Source organism: Oncorhynchus tshawytscha, linkage group LG07 (genome assembly GCF_018296145.1).
Source record: "Oncorhynchus tshawytscha isolate Ot180627B linkage group LG07, Otsh_v2.0, whole genome shotgun sequence".
Taxonomy (NCBI): domain Eukaryota; kingdom Metazoa; phylum Chordata; class Actinopteri; order Salmoniformes; family Salmonidae; genus Oncorhynchus; species Oncorhynchus tshawytscha.
The window spans coordinates 26,806,369-26,831,390 of NC_056435.1; the positions used below are offsets into that span (position 1 = coordinate 26,806,369).

The 25,022-nt window shown below is 42.9% G+C and overlaps 2 protein-coding genes across 2 annotated transcripts in view; both read left to right on the top strand.

Moving 5' to 3' along the window:
* Positions 1–15,111, top strand: part of LOC112254234 (guanine nucleotide-binding protein G(i) subunit alpha-2) — a 158,352-nt gene extending 143,241 nt beyond the window's left edge. The window contains exons 5-9 of the mRNA XM_042324226.1: positions 3,967–4,095; positions 8,714–8,843; positions 11,630–11,783; positions 12,217–12,447; positions 14,092–15,111. Coding sequence (XP_042180160.1) covers positions 3,967–4,095; positions 8,714–8,843; positions 11,630–11,783; positions 12,217–12,407 — 604 coding nt within the window. The 3' untranslated portion in view covers positions 12,408–12,447; positions 14,092–15,111. The remainder of the gene's footprint in view (positions 1–3,966; positions 4,096–8,713; positions 8,844–11,629; positions 11,784–12,216; positions 12,448–14,091) is intronic.
* Positions 15,112–16,295: 1,184 nt separating this feature from the next.
* LOC112254235 (PAK4-inhibitor inka2-like) lies at positions 16,296–21,931 on the top strand. Its single transcript, XM_024426597.2, has 3 exons — positions 16,296–16,444; positions 16,544–16,594; positions 20,860–21,931. Exons 2-3 carry the CDS (start codon positions 16,592–16,594, stop codon positions 21,805–21,807), a joined length of 951 nt encoding a protein of 316 aa, XP_024282365.1. The 5' UTR covers positions 16,296–16,444; positions 16,544–16,591; the 3' UTR covers positions 21,808–21,931.
* Positions 21,932–25,022: the final 3,091 nt, after the last annotated feature.

Genomic DNA, 25,022 nt, shown 5'->3' on the forward strand with positions numbered 1-25,022 from the left:
GGGGGGTGGAGACAAGCACAAAGACAGGTAAAACCGATCAGGGTGTGACAAACAGAAAGACTTTCAATATCAACTCTTCCCTCCATCCCTTCCCTTCCTCTACTACAATCAGTATGCAATCTGCACACACACCAGGAGGCCAACATTTACCACCAGTTAGATCTCGCTATCCCCTCCTGCTGCTAGTTTATTTTTTTTATTCAAACTGGAAAACGAGCACCCATCTACTTTGCATACAGCTTAACAACTCAGCTTTGTCTGCCAATTTCCTATTTAATAGCATCACAGAAACATAGGAATCATTCATTTCTTCCTAGAGAAGAAGGCTGGGTATTTACCATGATGGTATAACAATGGCAGTTGGATTGATCGATTGTATGTATCATATCAGGTTTACTCAGGACTGTGTAATACCTCTGGCCAGCCTCCCATTAGACTGATGAATGGTGGTAATGTGTTCCTCTCCTCTCCTTTCCTTTCCTCTCCTCACCCTCCTCTCCTTTCCTCTCCTGCTCTCATCTCCTCTCCCATCTGCTGCTATGTGAAACCTGTCACATTACTCCACAGGGGGAAGCATCAGCAGACAAATCTCTGAAACGTTCTCTAAATCATGATCCTCCTCCTAGCTTTGATGCTCTGACTCTCTCATATGGCTCTGTCTTGCTGGTTGGCTGTCCGGACAACATAAGAATGATAACGTGTTGATTAGTTATCTGAGATTCCATCCTGGCAGGCCCCAGGATTAGGACTCTCTTGCAGGGCAGGGTCAAGCTGCAGGGGTCAGCCTTAAGGTCAAGGATGACCTCTAGGAGGACTTCCAAGGAGAGTCAGATTCCCTTAGGTTTTACATTGGTTTTCATATGCTGTTTTCTCCATACACTCTCACACTATTATATATCAAGGTTGATGAATGTCCTAGCATGCATCATTCACTTCAAGAGCACAGAGTGAATGAATTATTCTATAGTTTTTTTATTGGATCACAAAGGCAATTACAATCAATAAAACAATAGAATCAATAGAATTTCACAAAACCCCAATTTCCCCCAGTCACCCATCCCAAACATTTCCCCAACCCCAGTCACCCATCCCAAACAACCCTGGCGGCACCCCATCCCCAACCCCAACAACCCCTGGCGGCACATTCCCACCCAGTCACCCATCCCAAACATAACCCTGGCGGCACCCCATCCCCAACCCCAGTCACCCATCCCAAACATAACCCTGGCGGCACCCCATCCCCAACCCCAGTCGACACATAATATTAAAAAACATAAACATACCAACAAAAACGAAGCAACAGACAAGCACTACAATAAAATAAACATGACACCCAGTAAAATTGTTTACCCATATGACATCACCAGGAGATAATTGAGGCAACTACTTTCTACATTTCTATAGGAGTATGTTTAGCTTTATTCATGCGGGCGGGGGATAACTCCAACATAACTACGACCTGAAAGTATGCCAGCCATTTTCTCATATGAAGGTCATGAGGTGGCAACCAGCGCTGGAACAACGTGTTTTAAAAAAAAACTTCACTTTACACTGTTTCTCATTCAGCTGCATACCTGAATCGTCGTTAGGTGAAGGAGGAATTGGTTCAAAGGGTACAGTTTTATCAATCGTGTCAGAGAGAATAGACTACACTTTCCTACCAAAACCCATAAACCTCAGGGCAACCCCATATCATCTGTTTGTATGTGCCAAGTATATTGGAGGAACATAGGTCACAGTTTGGGCTTAGATCCCGTTTTGCCTGAAATCTTACAAGTGGCGTCCAGTACGACCTACGACAGAGCTTAAAATGAATTCACTGATGGTTTGTGGTTCTTTGATGAGGGAAATATGTTCTCCCAGTCATTTTCCCAATCAATAGCATCATCATCAAGCAAAATCCTTTACATATACTTTAACCATTAAACGATCTTTCTGCTTTAGTAATTGAAGATGAGAGTACATAACTGATACAAAACCTCTGGAAGAGAATGTAAAAATTCACTGGGTGCCTTTCCAAACGTGTACCCCATGGGACCCATAAAGGCACGACGCGCTGACTGCAGTCGACCCTGGCAAATCGAAAAGGAGAAATTCCAGAAAACTAAGGACACCCTCTGAGTTAAATATATACCCTACACCAGGGGTATCAAACACGCGAGGGGGTCCAATCTGTAAAAAACATATATTTTTAGGGGGGAAACAAATTCAATACTTCAACACCAAATCGAAACTGTGTTGAAATGACAATGGACCTACGATCAATAAAGGACTATGTTTTTGCCATTTTCAGTGCAGCCCTCAGTACTTCGTTGGTTAATTAGCTGAAGAGATCTGGAGATACCAGTACCAGTTAACTTACACATTGCTCAACCCTCCTAAAATGATCTACTGCATTAGGACCATAATATAACGTGCATTTCTTATTAGTTATATCAGAAAATAACAACTAGTATGTGACCTTCTCTGAAGGTGACAGAAGCGCCATCCAATCCAGAATCAGTTGGAACCTTGTCGGTTTTCTTCATACATCGATTGAGCTCCTCTACTCAAAAGTTGATAGTCAACCAGACACCTTTCCTTAATGAACTCATTTGTGACAATGAGCTGGAGGATCTAAGATTGTCTCAAGGCACAGGAGCACAGGCCCATAGCGGAAACCACTATTAACAGAGGTTGTATTGACTGATTTAGGGAAATGTAGAGTCTATGGTCATGAGGATGAACACTATAGGATGGATCCCTGCTGCTATACAAGGCTACAGTGTACATGAGTTATTTTACATACAGTGTGTTTTATATGGTCACTGTCTGTCTGTCTGCATGCCTGTGTCTGTCTGTCTGTCTGTAACATCAGAACAGAAGGGTTTATATGATCAATACTCTGATCAATACTCTACTTTCTTATCATAAAGAATAGAGCTCTGCTTGGAATGCTAGTTGAATGGATTTGCTCCACCATACAATGTAGTAGTTTATACCCCTTTATCAATGTGATCTTGGTAAAGCGTGGATACTGTATATCTATAGACGTTGCCAGGATCACATTGATTAAGGAGTATAGCGGAAACCTACATCGTCCAGTGGAGAAAACCAAATCCATTCTACTGATGTTGTGAGCATGTCAGTCAGTATCCCTGTCGGTGCTGTGTTCATGGACTATTGGCTGGGGTACCAGCTAACTCTGGCCCTGGCTGATGATTCAATCCGTAGAGCAGACAGGCTGTGTCCAGTACGGAACAGAATTATAGACAGAGTGCTACGGCACTCCCACATCACAAAGGGAAGCAGAGTGAGAGAGAGACAGGGAGGAGTGAGAGAGTGAGATGTTCTACATGGTGAAATCATTCCTACATCCGATGACTTTTCCATCTTTGAATTTTTTGTGTCGCATCCGGGGTGCCTGATCTATGGCTCTGTGTTATAGATCTGATTTTAGCCCTGATGTCCCTGACACATATTGATCTGAATGACAACATGGAATGTGAAGCTTCTTATCTCATGTCACCTCACATACAACTGAATAGCATGTGGAGTGGCCGATCTCATCTTAACTCCCAGTGACAGCTCTGGGATTTCTACGCATTGTGGATTACAGCTCAAACTACCAATTTTGCTTTCCATAATGCTTAGAATATCATGCGTAAAAACCCATTGAAGAGAAGCGGGGGGAAAAGTGCCGTTGCCATAGAAATGTTCCCTTTGCGAAAAGCAGAGGGAGTGCGAGAGAGAGGTGATCTAACATGACTATTTATGGCCTAGAACAAATGTAGAAAAACACAGCATGCACAGACTCTGTGGCCGTGCGTGATTAACAGAACCAATCCAGAATCACTGTTGTGCTAAAACAGAACAGCAGAGAACATCTGTGGTTGGTGTCTCTGCTTGGATGTGTGTGTGTGTTATTGTCTTGCCAGTGTGTGTGAGTGTCTCCCCTCCTCATAATTATGTGTGTGTTTGCCGCAGCTACCTGAATGAAATGGAGAGGATAGCCAAATCAGACTACATCCCCACACAGCAGGACGTGCTGCGGACCAGAGTCAAGACCACTGGCATCGTGGAGACACACTTCACCTTCAAAGACTTGCACTTCAAGTAAGGGCTCTCAGAACAAACTTGGCAACCTGACTAGTGTTTATTTGTATGGCTTTGTGTATTGAGACAGGGGCAAACTGAGCATTACATTGTTATTATTATAATATATATATATATATATATATATATATATGTTTTTACTCTTCACCCCTTTTTCTCCCCAATTTCGTGATATCCAATTGGCAGTTACATTCTTGTCCCATTGCTGCATTTCTCGTATGGACTCGGGAGAGGCGAAGGTCAAGAGCCATGCGTCCTCCGAAACACGACCCTGCCAAGCCGTACTGCTCGCTTAACTCAGAAGCCAGCCGCACCAATGTGTCAGAGGAAACACCTTACAATTGGCAACCATGTCAGCGTGCATGTGCCCAGCCTGCCACAGGAGTTGTTAGAGCGAGATGGGACAAGGACATCCCGGCCTGCCAAACCCTCCCCTAACTCTCACGATTCTGGGCCAATTATGTGCTGCCTCATGGGGTCTCCGAGGAGCAGCCGGCTGCGACACAGCCCGGGATCGAACCCGGGTTTGTATATACACCACAAGCTCTGCGATGCAGTGTCTTAGACCGCTGTGCCACTCGGGAGGACTAGCATTACATTATAACATTAATGTGAAAATGTATTCATTGCACAAATATAAACATACCAGCCCCTGGTCTATCTTTCTGGCCCCCCTTGTCTTTATCCTTCTCTAGATGTGTGCTGCTTCCTTATCATGTGTAGTTCTGCCAATCACAACATTTAAAAATGTCTCTCCGTAACACGAGTCACTCGAGACTTGAAGCCAAAAGAGGGTAGAACACATTTCAAACGTTGCTTTTTTAGATATGTCAGAAGTGTATGTGGTTGTGTGTGTCCTACATGTTTGTGTTGCAACTGAATGGGTGTGTGACCTCTGGCTGACCAGGAAGTGTTGTGAGACCCCCTCTGCCTTCCTGGCTCTGAACAGCCTGAGGGGGACGCAACACTTTTTTATATCAAAGCTCTATTTGTATCACCATTAATTTGACTTCAGAGTGAAATCTGAACTCAACTGTAATTTACACAATGTTGATAGCAGAGCAGAGATGCTACTGGAAATCACTGGTACATGAACATAGAGAGAGCTGCTAGTTGGTCTAGTATGAGATGCACGTCGTGGTGTCAAGGTTCAGAGATGAGAGTAACCCAGGCACATCTCTTTAAGACATCTCATACTTCCATCAGACTTGTTACAGTTTGGTTGTCACTGTGTTGCTGACAACTGTAGCGTCAACTAATAACATCATCACACCTGATACAGTGGCAGATCCATTCAAGTTTCAGTGGCATGGTTCACATGTGCTTCAAACAGCCAGATAGACGATGAGAAACATGGTGATAATCAGGCCATTCCTGTCTGTCTGTGTAAGAGGTCTGACATGAGTCCACAGTGACCTGGTTCCAGCTAAACTCAGAGCACTGGGCTGGCTGACATTTGCCTTCTGTCACAGACACGATGTCAGGGATGAATAATACATGGGGACAATCGATAAGGAAAAAAAGACACTTCTTTTTATCTCCATCCCGTCGACTGTAGCTATGGTAACTAATCTCCAGGAAAATACCAACAGAATGAATGGCATAAAAATGACAACGGCAACAGAAAAGGAAAAGAGATGTGGTACATTAGAGAGAAAATGAAAGAAGAAAGAATTTTTTTTTTCACTAGCTATGTCTGTTTTGTGTCGCTATCTCTGATTCCATATTCAGAAACAATTTAAGCTCAGAGAACCCCATGCCTTCCGATGTATCAGCTTGGGTCGTTACATGAACATGGCAGCCAAAGTGACAGCCGGTGAGAGCCAAGTAGAGGAGCTGGAGAAAGAGGTGATGGATCAGAGAATGGAGCTGAGCTTCAACACTGGACTGCACTTCTACAAGAACAAAGTAGAAGAACTGGAGAGCAAGGATGCAGCCCAAAACAGCAGAACTATTCACCGTGGGCCTGATTCAGACTTATGAAATGTATGCCTTTCCTATGCACACCTTTCTACACACTTCTCAGTAGTTGGTATTCAGATTTACCTTATGGAGATGAGTAACACGGTTTGTGGCTCCCTTGTGCACACTGAATGCCTTCAATTCAACCCCAGAAAACACACCCACACCTACTAATTTGATCAGGGAGTTGTTCAATTTTTCAGTTAATTTATCTAAAGCAATCCTTTTTAAATACTGTGTACCTTTTGATTTGTATTTTATCAGCACAAGTGGTTCCAAGTGGAACAACATCTACATTTTTTTTTCCTGATAGAAATAACACCAACTCCATGCACTGTAATTTATAAACTGATAAAAGCTATGTAAATGAGTAATCTGTTTGGATAAGGGGTTTGTAAATATAGGCTAATTGACAATTGTTTACGTATATTTTACCTAATGATCTCTGGAGACAAATGTGAAACCACTCATATTTCAGCAAAAGTAAAAGCTTGTCAACAAGACTGGTATTTCAGCCTCTTTTCCACAGTGAAGTATAAATATCCATGTGGTTTTTCATAATTCTAATTGTACTGTAGGCCTCTGGCTTCATAATTTGCAGGGGCCGAAATTTGGAGACCAAATCCTATGGAAACCCATGCGCACTGACAGCGAAATCCTGTAATGTTCTGTTTTTTAAACAGCTAATTGACCAAGTCGGTGTAATTATTTGAAATCCATTTTGTTCTGTGAGCTCAATGTGCACATTGCACAGCTTCTGTAGAGATAAGAGTTGTAGTTTCCAACAGGCCAATATTCTACATAGTTAAGTTGTTCTTACGTCCATCTTCGGAATGAGACCAAAGCGCAGCGTGGAAAGTGTTCATCGTACTTTATTAGAATGAACACCAAAAAACAACAAAGGAGAAAAAACGTTGAGTTCTGCAGGGCTATACAGCTACTGTGCAAAAACAACATCCCACAAACTAGGGTGGAAAACTGTAACGCTTGTCGTCTGGGGAAGGAGAGGAGGACCAAGGTGCACCGTGGTAAGTGTTCATATTATTTAATGAAATATGCAACACTAGACAAAACGACAAACAAACAGTCCTGAAAGGTGAAACAAAAACACTAAACAGGAAACAACCACCCACAAAACACAATGGAAAACAGGCTACCTAAATATGGTTCTCAATCAGGGACAACGATTGACAGCTGCCTCTGATTAAGAACCATACCAGGCCAAACAGAGAAATAGAAAATCATAGACAAACTAACATAGACAACCCACCCAACTCACGCCCTGACCAAACAAAAGACAAAACAAAGGAACTAAGGTCAGGACGTGAAAAAAAACAGGCTGCCTAAGTATGATTCCCAATCAGAGATAACAATAGACAGCTGCCTCTGATTGGGAACCATACCCAGCAAACAAAGAAATAGAAAACTAGAATGCCCACCCAAATCACACCCTGACCTAACCAAATAGAGAAATAAAAAGGCACTCCAAGGTCAGGGCGTGACATAAGTGCTGAAAATGTGGTAATTAACTACAATGACCATAGTCCATAGTCCAGCACCTACTTGTCCGGTCTGTGTGTGTCTTTTATGCGATTGTGTGTGTGTGTGTGTGGGGGGGGATATAGGGAGCAGCTGTTGAATTAAATATATTCAGTGCGCGCAAGGGAACCACGTCTGAATACCAACTACTGAGAAGTGCATAGGAAAGTTGTGCAAAAGAAAGGCGTACGTTTCCTAAGTCTGAATCGGGCCCATGGTGAATAGTTCTGCTGTTTGGGCTGCGCCTTTGCTCTTCAGTTCCTCTACTTTGTTCTTGTAGAAGTGCAGTTCACTCTTAGTGACACTCACTTCACTCTGATCCATTACCTCTTTCTTCAGCTCCTCTACTTGGCTGTCACTTTGGCTGCCATGTTCCTCAGCTCCACTCTCTGCTCTACCACCATGCCTCTCAGCAGTCTCAGCAGCCGTGGTTCTCTCCCCATTCCCGTGACCCTGTTGAGTGATGTCATTCTCTCCAACTTGTTAGCGGGAATAACAGCTCGAGCAGGTGTATAACCTCAGAATCCCCTGATAACCAGTGTATTCACACCTGTGTGGCGTGTTCACCTGGTAGAGCCTCTGTTACAGTGTAATGTGTCTACAGTGTTTAGGTGTCAAGCGTCTGACCACTCCGAGTAAAATTCAAGCGTTTGCCCCTGTGCCTTTTAAATTACAATGAATGTAATTATATGGACAGGGGGGCCTGATTCTAGATCACAACTCCAATTGTGAGATGCTTGATACATATGGCCCCTGAGGGCTTCCTGTGTTGGCCCTGCGGTCTTTCATCACGGCCCAGCATCTCTAATGGATCTCTCTCTGTCTTTCTCCCGAGCCGCCTTTTGTTCTGAGAACAATCTCATGAAATGTTAATGCATGGCCTGGGACGGAATGTCTCCCTCACTCCCCCCTATTCCCAATCCCTTTTTCTTCTCTACTTCTCTCCTCTATCAACATCACCCCCTTTTTCTTTTTTTTCAAGCTACCTATTTTGGTGTTACAACCTTCATCTCTCTCTTTCTCTCTCTCTCCATCTTTCTTTCTCTCTCTTACTCTCCCCCCCTTTCCCCCCATCCCTCTCGCTCTCTCTCCCTCTCTCTCTCTCTCTCTCCTGCAGGATGTTTGACGTGGGCGGCCAACGCTCAGAGAGGAAGAAGTGGATCCATTGTTTTGAAGGAGTCACATCCATTATCTTCTGTGTTGCGCTGAGTGCTTATGACCTGGTGCTGGCTGAGGATGAGGAGATGGTGAGGAGGAAGAGTCACCTATCCTTTCCTACTATATTTCTATGATCCACACATTTTCAACTGGTCACACGTTACTGGTCATCATGTCATTATGATGTGGGTTACACAGAACATCCATATACTGTACATATTATAAAGCATATGTTACTAATCTACATAATATGCTGTATGTGCACTGGAGTAGGCTATTTGATTAGATAGATTAGATTAGTTATTTTATAAGGTTATGAATGTAAATGGGCTTATTCATTTATTTTATAGGGGTGTAATTGATAATCAAATCAAATATTATTTGTCACACCCTTCATAGACAACAGGTGTAGATTAACAGTGAAATGTTTACTTACGGGTTCATTTTCAACAATGCAGAGTTAAAGATAAGATTATATATATATATATATATATACATACTGTATACACTACATAACCAAAAGTATGTGGACACCTGCTCGTTGAACATCTCATTCCAAAATTATGGGCATTAATATGGAATTGGTCCCCCTTTTGCTACTATAACAGTCTCCACTCTTCTGGGAAGGCTTTCCACTTGATGTTGGAACATTGCTACGGGGACTTGCTTCCATTCAGCCACAAGAGCATTAGTGAGGTCGGGCACTGATGTTGGCGATTTGGCTTGGCTGGCAGTCGGTGTTCAAATTTATCCCAAAGGATTTCGATGGGGTTGAGGTCAGGGCTCTGTGCAGGCCAGTCAAGGTCTCCCACACCGATCTCAACAAACCATTCTGTATGGACCTCACTTTGTGCATTGTCATGCTGGAACAGGAAAGGGTCTTCCCCAAACTGTTGTCACAAAGTTGGAAGCACAGCATCGTCTAGAATGTCATTGTATGCTGAATGTAGCGTTTCGATTTCCCTTCACTGGAACTAAAGGGCCTAGCCTGAACCATGAAAAACAGCCCCAGACCATTATTCCTCCTCCACCAAACTTTACAGTTGTCACTATGCATTCGAGCAGGTAGCGTTCTCCTGGCATCCATAAAATCTAGATTAGTCCATTGGACTGCCAGATGGTGAAGTGTGATTCATCACTCCAGAGAACGTGTTTCGACTGCTCCAGAGTCCAATGGTGGCGAGCTTTACACCACTCTAGCCAACGCTTGGCATTGTGAATGGTGATCTTAGGCTTGTGTGCGGCTGCTCGGCCATGGAAACGCATTTCACGAAGCTCCCGAAGAACAGATCTTGTGCTGACATTACTTCCAGAGGCAGTTTCGAACTTGATAGTGAATGTTGCACCCGAGGACAGCTGATATTTGCGTGCTACGCGCTTCAGCATTTGGCGGTCCCGTTCTGTGAGATTGTGTGGCCTACCACTTCGCGGCTGAGCCGTTCGCGGCTGAGCACTTGACCGTGGCAGCTCAAGCAGGGCAGAAATTTGACAAACTTACTTGTTGGAAAGGTGGTATCCTACAACGATGCCACGTTGACCGTCACTGAGCTCTTCAAGGCCTTTCTACTGACAATGTTTGTCTATGGAGGTTGCATGTAAGAGAGTTAGTGCAAAAAAAAGGGTCAATTCAGGTGGTCTGGGTATCCATTTGATTATCTACTTAGAAGTCTTGCTTAGGCTTGGGGTAGAAGCTGTTCAGGGTCCTGTTATTTCCAGACTTGGCAAATTGGTACCGCTTGTCGTGCGGTAGCAGAGAGAACAGTCTGTTGCTTAGGTGGCTGGAGTCTTTGACAATTATCTGGGCCTTCCTCTGATACCACCTGGTATAGAAGTCCTGGATGGCAGCTCAGCCCCAGTGATGTAGTGGGCCATATGCACTACCCTCTGTAGCACCTTGCGGTCAAAGCAGTTGGCATACCAGGCGGTGATGCAGCCAGTCAAGATGCTCTCGATGGTGCAGCTGTAGAACGTTTTGAGGATCTGAGGGCCCATGACAAGTCTTTTCAAGCTCCTGAGTGGGAAGAGGCGTTGTTGTGCCCTCTTCACGACTGTGTTGGTGTGTTTGGACCCTGATAGGTCTTTAGTGATGTGGACACTGAGAAACTTGAAACTCTCAACCCGCTCCATTTCAGCCCTGTCGATGTGAATGGGGGGAGTGCTCACCCCTCCATTTCCTGTAATCCATGATCAGCTCCGTTGTCTTACTGACGTTGGGGGAGAGGTTGTTGTCCTGACACCACACTGATATACCACTCACACAATATTTAGAGTAAGTTTGGGCTGAGGACTTAATAACCTGAAGAGCAGTTGAAGCTGCTGAGATATCATCAAACTGCTGTGCAATGAGCCATTTGTTTCCCTCACTGTGGTGTGAAGCACCCAATCAATACACCACTTATTTAAGTCTGGGAAAAAATAAGATGGGAGGAGCCATCCTACTTCACAGACACTGCATTTTGTTAGAGAGTGTAGCATCTTACGTTAATTCAATAGTCTTGTCAAGCAGTTATATCTCACTAATTCTTAAGACCAAATAGACCATTGCTGTATTTCTATGGATGTTATGGAGACGTTCACCTGTTTTTACTTCTTATCAGTCCTTTTTTCTATGGCATATTAATCCATTTTTAACAGTCTGCTTGAACAATATACTTCCTATAACCATATCCCCAACACAAAGACACACTCTCAGCTTCTCTATCGCTCCTACTGCAGTGAGAGGGGAGAAAGCATAGACACATTCACAAAATACATACTGTACCACTACCCTATACAGCTAGATTTTAAATGTGAGGAGTTACTGCCCCCTGGTGGCAGGTTTTATGTTTTATCCTTGGATGCGATGGGACCCAGTATTTGTCTGTCTGTCTACCAGAACCGGATGCATGAGAGCATGAAGCTGTTTGACTCCATCTGCAACAACAAGTGGTTCACAGAGACCTCCATCATCCTCTTCCTCAACAAGAAGGATCTGTTTGAGGAGAAGATTACAGGCAGCCCCCTGGCTATCTGCTACCCCGAGTACACAGGTAGAGAATCCTACCAATGTGTGTGTGTGTGTGTGTGTGTGTGTGTGTGTGTGTGTGTGTCCCCACTGGGCACAGACATCAATTCAATGTCTATTCCACGTTGGTTCAACGTCATTTCATTGAAATGATGTGGAAACAATGTTTATTCAACCAGTGTGTGCCCAGTGGGTCTGTAGCACTGCGACATACAGTGGATTGCACTGCGCTCTGACAGAGATCATATAGTTGTGATTGTTGAGGCTGTGGCGATTTCAGCAGCAGTAGTAGCTCTAGCAGAATATTGGGGGATATTGAGCACGCCAGTGATGATTTCCAGGAGATGTCAAGTTATAATTCATCAATAGTGTTTTTTATCTTGGAATCAATCAGTAATGTCTGGCATCTCATTACATGCTATAATGCTTCATTTATGTTGACTATGTTCACTACTCAGGAGCCAACAAATACGACGAGGCAGCGAGTTACATCCAGACTAAGTTTGAGGACCTGAACAAGAAGAAGGACACAAAGGAGATCTACACCCACTTCACCTGCGCCACCGACACTAAGAACGTCCAGTTTGTCTTTGACGCCGTCACCGACGTCATCATCAAGAACAACCTGAAGGACTGTGGTCTCTTCTAGAGGCGGGGCCAGGGGAGGCGGGGCCAGAGGAGGAGCTAAGGTGAGGACAAAGATTAGGGGAAAACCAAACATCAAATCCAATGCTGATGATATAGCCCATTATCTCTTTTGGGGATGAGATGACCATGTTAGAAAGGACTAAATCATCAGTATGGTGATGACCAGGGCCCTGTGTTTTGCGCAATCATGTGTCATAGCAAATATCTTATCCTGTATTTTAAGCCTTATCCGTACATTAGCATCACACCAAAAGCGAACGAAATAAGGATGGTGCTGGACTGTTGGCAGAAAAATCTTTAAATAAAGGTTACAATCTAGGCATGTCACATGACTGCACAAAACACAGGGCCCGAGTCATAACTGAGAACATTATAATTCACTGTATCACAATTACAGTGGATCAGAAGTTTACATACAGTAAGTTGACTGTGCCTTTAAACAGCTTGGACAATTCCAGAAAATGATGTCATGGCTTTAGAAGCTTATGATAGGCTAATTGACATAATTTGAGTCAATTGGAGGTCTACCTGTGGATGTATTTCAAGGCCTACCTTCAAACTCAGTGCCTCTTTGCTTGACATCATGGGAAAATCAAAAGAAATCAGCCAAGACCTAAAAAAAGCCAGACTACGGTTTGCAACTGCACATGGGGACAAAGATCGTACTTTTTGGAGAAATGTCCTCTGGTCTGATGAAACAAAAATAGAACTGTTTGGCCATAATAACCATTGTTATGTTTGGAGGAAAAATGGGGATGATTGCAAGCCGAAGAACACCATCCCAACCGTGAAGCCCGGGGGTGGCAGCATCATGTTGTGGGGGTGCTTTGCTGCAGGAGGGACTGTTGCATTTCACAAAATAGATGATATCACGAGGAGGCAAAATTATCTAGATATATTGAAACAACATCTCAAGACATCAGTTAAAGTTAAAGCTTGTTCGCAAATGGGTCTTCCAAATGGACAATGACCCCAAGCATACTTCCAAAGTTGTGGCAAAATGGCTCAAAGGACATCAAAGTCAAGGTATTTGAGTGGCCATCACAAAGCCCTGACCTCAATCCTATGGAAAATGTGTGGCCAGAACTGAAAAAGCGTGTGCGAGCAAGGAGGCCTTCAAACCTGACTCAGTTACACCAGCTCTGGAACATGGGCTAAAATGCACCCAACTTATTGTTGGAAGATTGTGGAAGGCTACCTGAAACGTTTAACCCAAGTTAAACTATTTAAAGGCAATGCTACCAAATATTAATTGAGTGTATGTAAACCTCTGACCCACTGGGAATGTGATGAAAGAAATAAAACCTGAAATAAATCATTCTCTCTACTATTATTCTGACATTTCACATTCTTCAAATTAAGTGTTGATCCTAACTGACCTAAGACAGGGAATATTTACTAGGATTAAGTGTCAGGAATTGTGAAAAACGGAGTTTAAATGTATTTGGCTAAGGTGTATGCAACTTTCCGACTTGAACTGTACATGATGTATGATTTTGTTTTCTGATGGTTAAATTGACTCAGCAGTACATCATAGATAGACCCCCTGCATGTCTTACATGTAAAAAAGTTTCCCTTTCTCATTACCATACATACATACATACACAAACTACACGTCTCATATTTAATACACATTTGCTCAGCCATGTCTGGGCTAGCTTACTCTTTATGCCTCTCTTCGCCAGGAGTGCTTGTACAATGAGTCTGCTGCCTGGGGGGATAGAGTGGACAGACACACCACCGTCACAGACAGACTGTACCGGCCTTGCAAGCTCCTGCTTTTCTATATGGGGGAAAAAAAACATAACAAACTGAGAAGTTGGGAGAAACAGCCTTGCAGAATTATTCCAATGATCACTTATTCTCAACTGTCATGTCCATCCTCTCCCTCTTGTGTACGTTTGTTTATTTTCGTTGCATGTTAGATATTTAATTTGATTAGGGGTCTCTTTTTTTTCTTCTTCTGCCAAGTCTGAATTTGATCTCAGATGTAAATCTTTTTTTTTCTTCTCTTTTCTTTGTTGTTTTATAAGTATTATCCGAGGTTAGAAAAATAGAGGAAACAACTTTTATATACTTTACATTCACTTTACTTTAACAGATGTCGGCATTTTATGAAACTTTCAATTGCATAAAGCTTTTTTTTGTTGTTGGAGGGAAACAAGTATGGAGAGAGAACATGAGTTGAGAGGAACACGTTTTTTTGCTAATATTTACATGACATACTAACGTTGTATGCTGTATCATATCACTTATTATCGTTATTACACATGACTGTCCGTAGACGATCATAGCTGTAGTTCTTTAGTCGCCACAATGTAACATTCCTTCCAAAACAATTACAACGAGTAAAGAAAAAAGTATCAATTTGAAGATTTAAAAACCTTCAAGTTAAAAAAAAAAAAAAACGATATTGAATACGTATGTTCCTAACATTGGCATATTTTGTTTTCATCCCAGGTCTTTTCTCAGTATGTTTGTGCCTTGATGTATGTTTACACCTGTTACATCTAGAGACTTGCTTTCTCCATAGTGTGAATTAGGGCTATTTCTACTCCCATACTATTCACTTGGCGGATAAAGAGGAAACATAATATATCACAGTGATGAGAAAGAAATGAACAATGATAGTGTTTTGGTAAATATTTCAAATGCTTTGAAAGCCCTACTTTTGTTTCATTTAAATAAAGTTTGGATCACCTCAATTACCATTCTCCTGGTGTGTCTCTAGAATAATTGGACCTATCCACAGATTCCACTGTAAGAATGCCCTTTTGAACATGGCATGGCAATGCGAATCACATTTAATTAGGGTCTTAAAGGTAAGTAGAACATCCCCCATAAGGTAAACATTGCACATCCATCCTAATGCACACACATGTAAATGAGAATGCATCAACAGTGCCAACAATGCTTCATCCCCCAATTACATGGAGTATTCATATACATGATGAACAGACCATGGAGGGTGATGAGGAGGGGCTTTTGTACATTCAAATGTAGAGCTATGGACATGATCTGCCTAAGCCTATACAGACCGTGATGTGCAGTCTTGCTCATTCCAATAAATTGATTGGGGACAATGTAACAGTCCAGCTCCAGCATTTGCGCTGTAAAACTGCCATTAAGTAAAGAATGCAGCGAATGGTGTAGGCATTGGGACAACAATGGACTCCCAACAGCCCAGGGTACCAGGCGCTCAGGTAAATCAGGGAGTAAAATAGGATGGGGGTAGTTTGAGTGTTCAAGCTTTGAGCCGTTCCGTGGTTCCAGAAAAATCCGTCAGGTGGTGCTACACGCCTCTATGTGCTTCAAATCAAATGTTGCCTAACTGCATCCACACGAGAAGTGCCCTTTATTCACTGTGTTGGAAATGAAAGGTTTTTCTTATTATTTCTCTATAGTGAAATGCAACTGATTACATAAACTAGGTAGGTCTAGACCTTTTTCAACAAAGCATCATGCGCGTTTTGCGGCAACTTTGAACTAAAAGTTGCACATAGGTGAAGAAGCCTAAATCCAAAATTGTCTGTTGGACTATGTAGGCTAACAGCCTATGATAATAGAGAAAACATCAAACAATATAGTTAGGTACTGCAAACTGTGATAAGTAGTCTATGTTATAGGCTAGACCCTGTCCTTACCATTGATGGGCTATGTGTCTCCTTGCCCAGTCTGAGACAAATAATTTTAAAAAACATCGTCTCGTCCATGATTGACACATGACTGAAATCTGAATTCCTGGCAATTGTTTTAATTCCACGCATAATACAGCAGAACTTCTCAGGTGAGGGAGATGTTTTGACGCGGTATTTAGGTGTTGGGTCGTATTTCAGGCGCGTTGCTATTGGCGCATTCTGTGATGCGCGCAGTTGACTGGCTGCCTGGTAAGAGACTGCGCTCACAAAGTACACGGCCGGCCCTACAAACACATGCACTCTACTGTCTGAGGGGCGTTGAGTGGACATCGGATTTACTGAGAAAGTTGCAACCGCTTTGGATTAATTGTTCTATCAGAGGAGTCAATTATTCACCGATGTAAGTAGCCCGATCTAGAGAAATGCATCCTATAGGCTAGGCAAACTTAGCGCTAGAGAACATAATTTTGTATGCTGAATAATTCTTGTCTTTTTGCAGGATAAAGTAATCCATTTGGAATTCATACAATCAGACACGACAAGAGCAATGGTAAGTGTATTTTGTAACATTTCCAGATTGTTATTTGTAGATGATTGTATGTGTTCTTTTGTGTGAAGTGCCTATACATTTCTTCCTAACAGTTGTACAGAACAGTCGGGGAGGTTATTATCGTGAGCGGCTGAATGTTGTGGTAAATAAAACCAAATGTTCGGCGCTTATAATTTTACACCCCTCCGGTGACAGTTAGACAATACAGAGCAGCTGAGAATAATCGTAGGATATAGACGACAATTTGTTGGAAAGATGACAAACTCTTGTTATTATTCCATTTGAACTTTAAGGCCTAAATCCATTTCCTTAAACAAACTTTTCTTGAGAAATACTGTCTTGTTTATTGCTTACTTTCCCCATAGGCTACTTAGTCATTTCTGGCCGATGCAGTTGCAAATGTCTGGAAATCAGAATATATTTTAGCTGGTTACTTACAATAGACATATTCAATGGTGCGTTATATATGTGTTATTGATGATTAATCAAGGATCAATAATGTCATAGACATGTCATTATCATTTCTGTACATGCCTTCCTCCACCATATGTGTGGAGTCCTTCCTTCTGAGTCTTTTCTGTAGCACAGATATGGCCTTGTTTATTTATTAAGTTCTCATTTACAACCGTGACCTGGCCTAGATAAAGTAAAGCAGTTCGACACATACAACAACACAGAGTTACACATGGAATAAACAAAACATACAGTCAATTTACATCAAAGTTGGATCAGCCTGTAGTGTGGTTTTCCACTTTCATTTTGAGTGTGACTCCAAATCCAGACCTCCATGGGTTGATACATTTGATTTCCATTGATCATTTTTGTGTGATTTTGTTGTCAGCACATTCAACTATGTAAAGAAAAAAGTATTTAATAAGAATATTTCATTCATTCAGATCTAGGATGTGTTATTTTAGTGTTCCCTTTATTTTTTTGAGCAGTGTATAAAGTATTGAGTGAGAACAGTAGTTCTTTGATCATGATACACTCTAATGAGCTTTCTATGAAAAAAGTTTGTTAGGCAGTTGTTTTCAGTGACAGTTCTCCTCTTTATCTCTCTGAGGTGGGCGAATTGCTCTGCTCCACATAGCATCACATTTTATTTGTCACATGTGCCGAGGTGTAGGTAGACCTTACAGTGAAATACTTACTTACAAGCCCTTAACCAACAATGCAGTTTTGAAAATAAACAAAAGTAACAAATAATTAAAGAGCAGTGGTAAAATAACAGTAGCGATGCTATATGCCCTACAGGGGGTACCGGTACAGGGTCAATGCACATGTAGGCAATATGTAAATGTGGGTAGAGTTAGGAGTCTTATGGCTTTGGGGTAGAAGCTGTTAAGAAGCCTTTTGGACCTAGACTTGACGCTAGAAAAATACCTAAAAGTAGAAAAAGTCTATATACAGTGTGTGCAAATGAGGTTAGATAAGGGAGGCAATGGCAATAAATAGGCCATGGTGGGGAAGTAATTACAATATAGCAATTAAACACTGGAGTGATAGATGTGCAAAAGATGAATTTGCAAGTAGAGATACTGGGGTGCAAAGGAGCAAGATAAATAAATAAATAAATACAGTGTGGGGATGAGGTAGTTGGATGGGCTATGTACCGGTGCAGTGATCTGTAAGCTGCTCTGACAGCTGGTGCTTAAAGTTAGTGAGGGAGATATGAGTCTCCAGCTTCAGTGATTTTTGCAGTTCGTTCCAAAGATTGGCAGCAGAGAACTGGTAGGAAAGGCGGCCAAAGGAGGAATTGGCTTTGGGGGTGACCAGTGAAATATACCTGCTGGAGCACGTGCTACGTGTGGGTGCTGCTATGGTGACCAGTGAGCTGAGATAAAGTGGGGCTTTACCTAGCAGAAACTTGTAGATGACCTGGAGCCAGTGGGTTTGGCGACGAATATGAAGTGAGGACTAGCCAACGAGAGCGTACAGGTCGCAGTGGTGGGTAGTATATGGGGCTGTGGTGACAAAACGGATGGCAATGTTATAGACTGCATCCAGTTTGTTAAGTAGAGTGTTGGAGGCTATCTTGTAAATGACATCGCCGAAATCGAGGATCAGTAGGATGGTCAGTTTTACGAAGGTATATTTGGCAGCATGATTGAAGGATGCTTTGTTGCGAAATAGGAAGACGATTCTAGATTTAATTTTGGATTGGAGATGCTTAATGTGAGTCTGGAAGGAGAGTTTACAGTAACCAGACACCTAGGTATTTGTAGTTGTCCACATATTCTAAGTCAGAGCCGTCCAGAGTAGTGATGCTGGACGAGCAGGCAGGGGCGGGCAGCGATCGGTTGAAGAGCATGCATTTAGTTTTTTACTTGCATTTAAGAGCAGTTGGAGGCCACTGAAGGAGAGTTGTATGGCATTGAAGCTCATCTGGAGGTTAGTTAACACAGTGTCCAAAGAGGGGCCAGAAGTATACAGAATGGAGTCGTCTGCGTAGAGGTGGATCAGAGAATGACCAGCAGCAAGAGCGACATCATTGATGTATACAGAGAAGAGAGTCGGCCCGAGAATTGAACCCTGTGGCGCCCCCATAGAGACTGCCAGAGGTCCGGACAACAGGCCCTCCGATTTGGCCTTGGAGCATTATCTCTTACCTTAACCAATGACTGACTGGTGCTCTCTACCGGTGTTTAATAACACCACAGTAATGGAAGGCTGCAGGGTACTTTTTTTGCTGCTTTTTGACTGTAACGCCAGTGTTACACTATACGCTCTAATGTTATGCTAGGGAAATTGGGTTTCCATATCTAGGGCTGACAGTGGAGACTTGTGAAGAGCAGAATCAAAACAGTTGCTTTGTGAGAAGGTGTTGATGTTCATAGTGAACCATTGTTAGGTAAATGAAAGCTTAAAAGTACCGGTGGCCTGGCTTTGGTCCCAGGTTAGAGCGGGTCCACCAGAGCCATGAGACACGTGTAGATGGAAACCGAAAAGTCTGAGCCTCTTGGGTAAAAAACCCAGAGGTAAATCCTTTATGGAAATGTGCAACATATTTATGTGCCTCTTTCAGATTCTCTCCGAGATTCGATTTAGGGCACAATTTCTATCACCCGAGCCTTTCGGGGGTATTGTATTGATGAGTCAGACCTCTACACTATTGTGAAGGACAATGCACATGGCAGACCTTTCAGTGTTTAATGCACCTCCAAGGCCCTGTCTCACTCTGTCAAACAGAGCTCTCCTCTACAGCCAAATGGTTAAGTTCCCACAGCTGTGATAACATCAGGGCATCGTCTCTGCTGATTTGGTCTCCTCACTGTGCCTCCAAACAGCACTCTGGCCTAAGACGGATGAGGGTTGAGAGGTAGCAAACACAAACATGCTACACAAGCATGCTACAAAACATGGAAAAACCTTGTAGGATTATTACAAATGAAAGTTGAACAAATTGCATCATTCTAAAGCTGTTATTTTTGGTGATTTGTAGTACAGGGGGAAATGTTTTTTAAACAAGAAATGTCCTGTGCATACAGTAGCCTGTGTTCTGTTCGCTACAACACCCGAGTGAATCGGATTGATCTTGAAGTGTTGCCTTGTCACCTTTTAACCTTATGTGATAAGATGGATTCAGTGGTGGTTCCCAAACCATCTGGTTGTTAAGGCATCCTGAGAATATTGTTGTAATGCAACTGAATGCTATGGAAGCTTGTGTCATTCAGACGGTGTCATTCAGACTTCTATATTTCAGATGATTTGGTGATGACTTTGATATGATTCATACACGGGGTTTCTTACTCCCATTGTGTAATTCCAGAACGGTGATGTCATTTCCTGCCGGACAACATGGGCTAATCCCGAAGGCATCCTGTGATTCTTGTGTCTAGTAAAGGATGTGTAATACTGAGCGCCTCTAAAAATGTATCAGTCTCTAGTTTGTCCAACCGAAAGAGGCAGCGAGGGTTACCCTGCACATCCTGTTCCCACAAGCCATATTCTAATCAACTCAAGAGCATACCGCTGAGAAGCTTCTCCATAAAGCTGCTCTGAGGTTTGGGTGGAATGTCTGACTTGATATGTGGTGGTGGTACGGCTGCAGCGTGTGATCTCAGCTGATTAGAATCTTGGTGCAGTGCTGGATAGAAGCACAGGAAACTACTTAAGCTTTTGGACCAGGAGTTGGTCCATTCGTTTCTGTAAAAGTGCTCTGTTACACATTTTGTTCTGAAATGTTCTTAAACCATGTATGGAGGAGTCAGTGTTTTCAGTCTGTCAGTAGCCAACCTGTTATATCTCTCTCCCTGTCTTTCTAGCTGTGTCTGCGGGACTCTGGAGACTGTTTGGTGGACCAGATGCAGTACATGATGAGGTCCTTGCAGGATCTGAAACACATGAGAAGGCCGCTCAGCGAGCCCTCCGGCCGTTCCGACGCCGTGACGCGCGTTTGCCAGCGGGGAGCGCAGCAGCGGGAGCGCCTGACATGCCTCCGTAGACCCATCTCTGAGGCCAGCGAGGCCAGCACCTATGACTCAGCTTGCTGCCTGGCCAGCCCCGTGGAGGAGGAAGAAGAGGTGGAGGAGGAAGGGCAGGAGCGGCTAATGCAGAGCTCCCCTAGCAGTGAGAAGAGTATGGAGTTTGACTCAGGCTACTCAGAGGCGTCCTGGCAGGATGATGGCGTGGTGCTCAGGAGGACCAGGAACGTACGGGTGTCTAACTCTGCCTGCCTCCGAACCAACCGGGGAGTGGGCTCTGCCGACCGGATCCGGCCCAAGTCCACGTCGGACGCTTGTCTGGAGCGCTGGACGTCATTTGAGGCAAGCAGCGACCCGGAGGACTGGACCACGTCACTGCTGAGCCGCAGCAGGAACAGACAGCCCCTGGTGCTGGGGGACAACAGCTTCGCTGACCTCATTAAGAACTGGATGGACTTGCCAGAGTGTCCTGAGCCAGCAGAACTCAAGCCCCACGCAGGCCGGCGCCTGGCCAAGGACCTCCTGGTCAACATGAGGAGGAAGCTGGCGGGGATGTCAAAAAGCGTGGAGATGAGGGCCAGACCAGCAGACTCCACCAGGGTCAGTAGGGCCGCGGCAGCCCCGAAACGCATGTCCTGCCCTGTAGGCTTCCAGCCACGCAAACCCTTCTTTCACCAATCCCACACAGGCCTGCATGAACTGGGGACGGACTTCTACCAGTTCAACGCTCTCATGAAGACAGGCAGCCGACAACCTATCATATGTAATGACATTATCGGGTACATCTGATCTGAGTGATGTTACAGCTACGGACTCCTACCACAGACTAATGTTATTTTATTTTTTATATGCGCTTTATGTGGAAATCATGTTGAAATTGTTACAATAATAAAGTTTTTTTTTTCAAAGTGTTGACTGCAATAATTATTAACTTGAAGTTTTCTTAAGTTTTTTATTATTAAGTTTTCTTATTAACTATTAAGTTTTATTGTTAAATGACTAATGGAATAATAAGGCATGCTTAGGTTTAGGTTCAGCTGTAAAAAAGGTAGTGACATTCTCGATTACATCTGGGTATAAACACTCTAGCACATTCTTTAAATGACCTGTCAACTGACCAACATAATGGCAGTCAGAAATCTTGCCTTTGAATACCTGCCTATTTGAATACAAATAGCAGGGTGGGTGTTGCTGTATTGTGTTTCTACTACTGTCAGATAGGAGGTTGAACATTATATTTCCAAATGTGGGTTGTTAAGCCCCGTTTATACCTGGTGCTAACATGCACCCTTTGTCCTGATATTGTCCACATTCTGATTGTGCCCACATTTTTAGACAGATGTAGGTGATTAAAATACACATAGTGATCTGATCTTCCTGACCACCTCTGGAAGTAGTCAGGCACACATTGTCTCTGGATAGCAATTAAGTGAAAACGGATCTGGATGGTCAAACTATTTAAATCATCATTTACCGGCCTCTAAAATCATTGACAGGTAGCACCGCTGACTTAAGGCATCAGTAATTGTCTTAAAATAAATACAATCATATTATTTTGAATTAATATCTGTTAAATAATTTACATACAGGGGGGCATTAGCTAATCTGGTCACAAAGTGGACACAGTGGGTGGATAACAGATTAATTTCAATACAATTTGTAGATGTGACAAACTTGATCAGATAGGGATCGGATCATATTGATCAGATCACGAAACTCCCACGTTAGCGCAAGGTGTAAAGAAGGCTTAGATGTGTCATATGATGCTTAGATCTAAAGGGAGTAGCCCTGTAAATGTGCAGCCTTCTAAAGACCAGTTGTCAAAACAGTCATATACATGTACAGTGTTTAATGTAGCCACACACTTAGGGTTATTCAATCTGTATAGCTAAGGCACGCTAGAAATGTAAAGGTAATTTCCTATTAAACCGACATCTGCAGCGTTTACTGTGAACGCAATCCTCTCTAATGTGTGAACATTGCCTTGAAATTTAAATCACTCTGTACCACAGAATTTCTGCGATACGGATTGAATAGAGCCCTTAAATAACTCAAAGGGATTTTATTACATTTACAACATGAACACATCAATTAATTTATTGGAATCTAGAAACAAAAGGAAAGAAGCAGAGAAGCACATTTTCTTTCTCAATCAGTCACCTAATGAACAAAATCAAATCACTAAACATAGGCCCATGTAGCAAAGTAGTGTATTTCAGAATAGACCTACAGATCTATCCTTCTATCCATCTGAGGGCTTAATTTGAAAGAGATTACTCCATGTGCATGTGAGACCTAGTGCTGGGTAGGTCTCCACAGAGAGAGACTGATCTTAGATCCCAGAGGGAGCGAGACCAGGAATAAGATGTTTACTTCTGAGGACAGAGAGGAAGGTCTGCTCACAGCCTCCTGCCGCGGTGGTTGATGAGCTCATGGCCTGGGTCCCCCTGGGGTTTCTGTGTGTGTGTGTGTGTGTGTGTGTGTGTGTGTGTGTGTGTGTGTGTGTGTGTGTGTGTGTGTGTGTGTGTGTGTGTGTGTGTGTGTGTGGAGGGTGGAGGGGTTGTTGGACTGGGCAGCTGTGTCCAGATGGTGACAGATTCAGTGAGCCTCTACTCACCCGACCCTCAATATGCCAGCACAAAGCTGACCAGGGGGCCGAGGCTCTGACTAGTCCGGGGAACCAGTCCAGCAGACTCCAGCCCAACCCAGCAGGCCTGGGCCAACTCATCTAATCCATATGCCCTGGCATATCCTCACAGCACAACTTCCCAAACACAGTCACGCAAATCTAATGATGTTTGCAAACATTGCCTCAGCATCTGTCACTTGGCATTACCCAAGGCCCAAGTTGATAAGAACAGATAATGAAGTAATCAAGGCTTGCCAGGCAGAGGCCAGAAGCAGATGCATCTCTCTAAATCACGGTCTAGCGGAGAGATCCCCTACAACCGCTTCAATCCCTCCTCTGCAAGGGGACTGGGTTTATTTTTGGACAGTTTAGGGATGTAATGTGTTACTTCATCCCTCCGCGCTTCTCTATTTCCAGATGTTCTATGTGGGTCAATTTCAATGAGTTCCGACTCGCACTGGTAAAATCAAATCAAAGTGTTATGGCCGAGTACACAGTTCAGCAGGTGTTATAGCGGGTGCAGCCAAATGCTTATGTTCCTAGATCCTAATGATGCAGTAAAATGTAAGATCATTCTTTTTTCTTTTTTTTGACAAGAAATCAAGAATGGCGGGATGAATTTGATTAACAACCCAAATAGCGCTTTAGCAAGTCATCAAATGCAACCTATATGTATGTACACTGGGAGAATTTACACAACATCAGCTAGGAATGATATGTGTGGGTGATTAGAAAAGCCATAGTCAATCGATCAATCATCAAATAATTATTTTAGCAAAAATGTTTATCTTTAATTTCAAAATTAAAGAAGATATGAGAAAAGAAAGGTTCGGTACTTTTGTGAAGCATCACAGCGGAGTTGAAAAATATATGGCAAATATAAATCCAATATGGATGGTGTTAAGAGGTAGATGGGAGGGGTTGAATGGAGCTGAAGGGTGGGACTAATAACAACAAGATAACAAATGTAAAATTTATATAGGTTCAGAAATGTTGTCAAATAGCACAGTTACAAACATAAATCAGAAATAGAAGAAGGCCAGGACTAAAAACAAACAAAATATAACTAATGTGAAATAGATTGTGTCTGTAAAATGTGTATAGTATGTATAAACTGAAGGTAGAAGCCTAAGTGTTATTGTTTATTAGTTTACTCCAATTGGGGGAGGGGTGGTAGGGTTGCAGGGAATAATAAAGGTATATTTAAAAAAAAAAGTGTATATGTATGTACAGTTGAAGTTGGAAGTTTACATACAATTAGGTTGGAGTCATTAAAACTCGTTGTTCAACCACTCCACAAATTTTCTGTTAACAAACTATAGTTGACCATCGTTATGTTTGGAGGAAAAAGGGGATGCTTGCAAACTGAAGAACA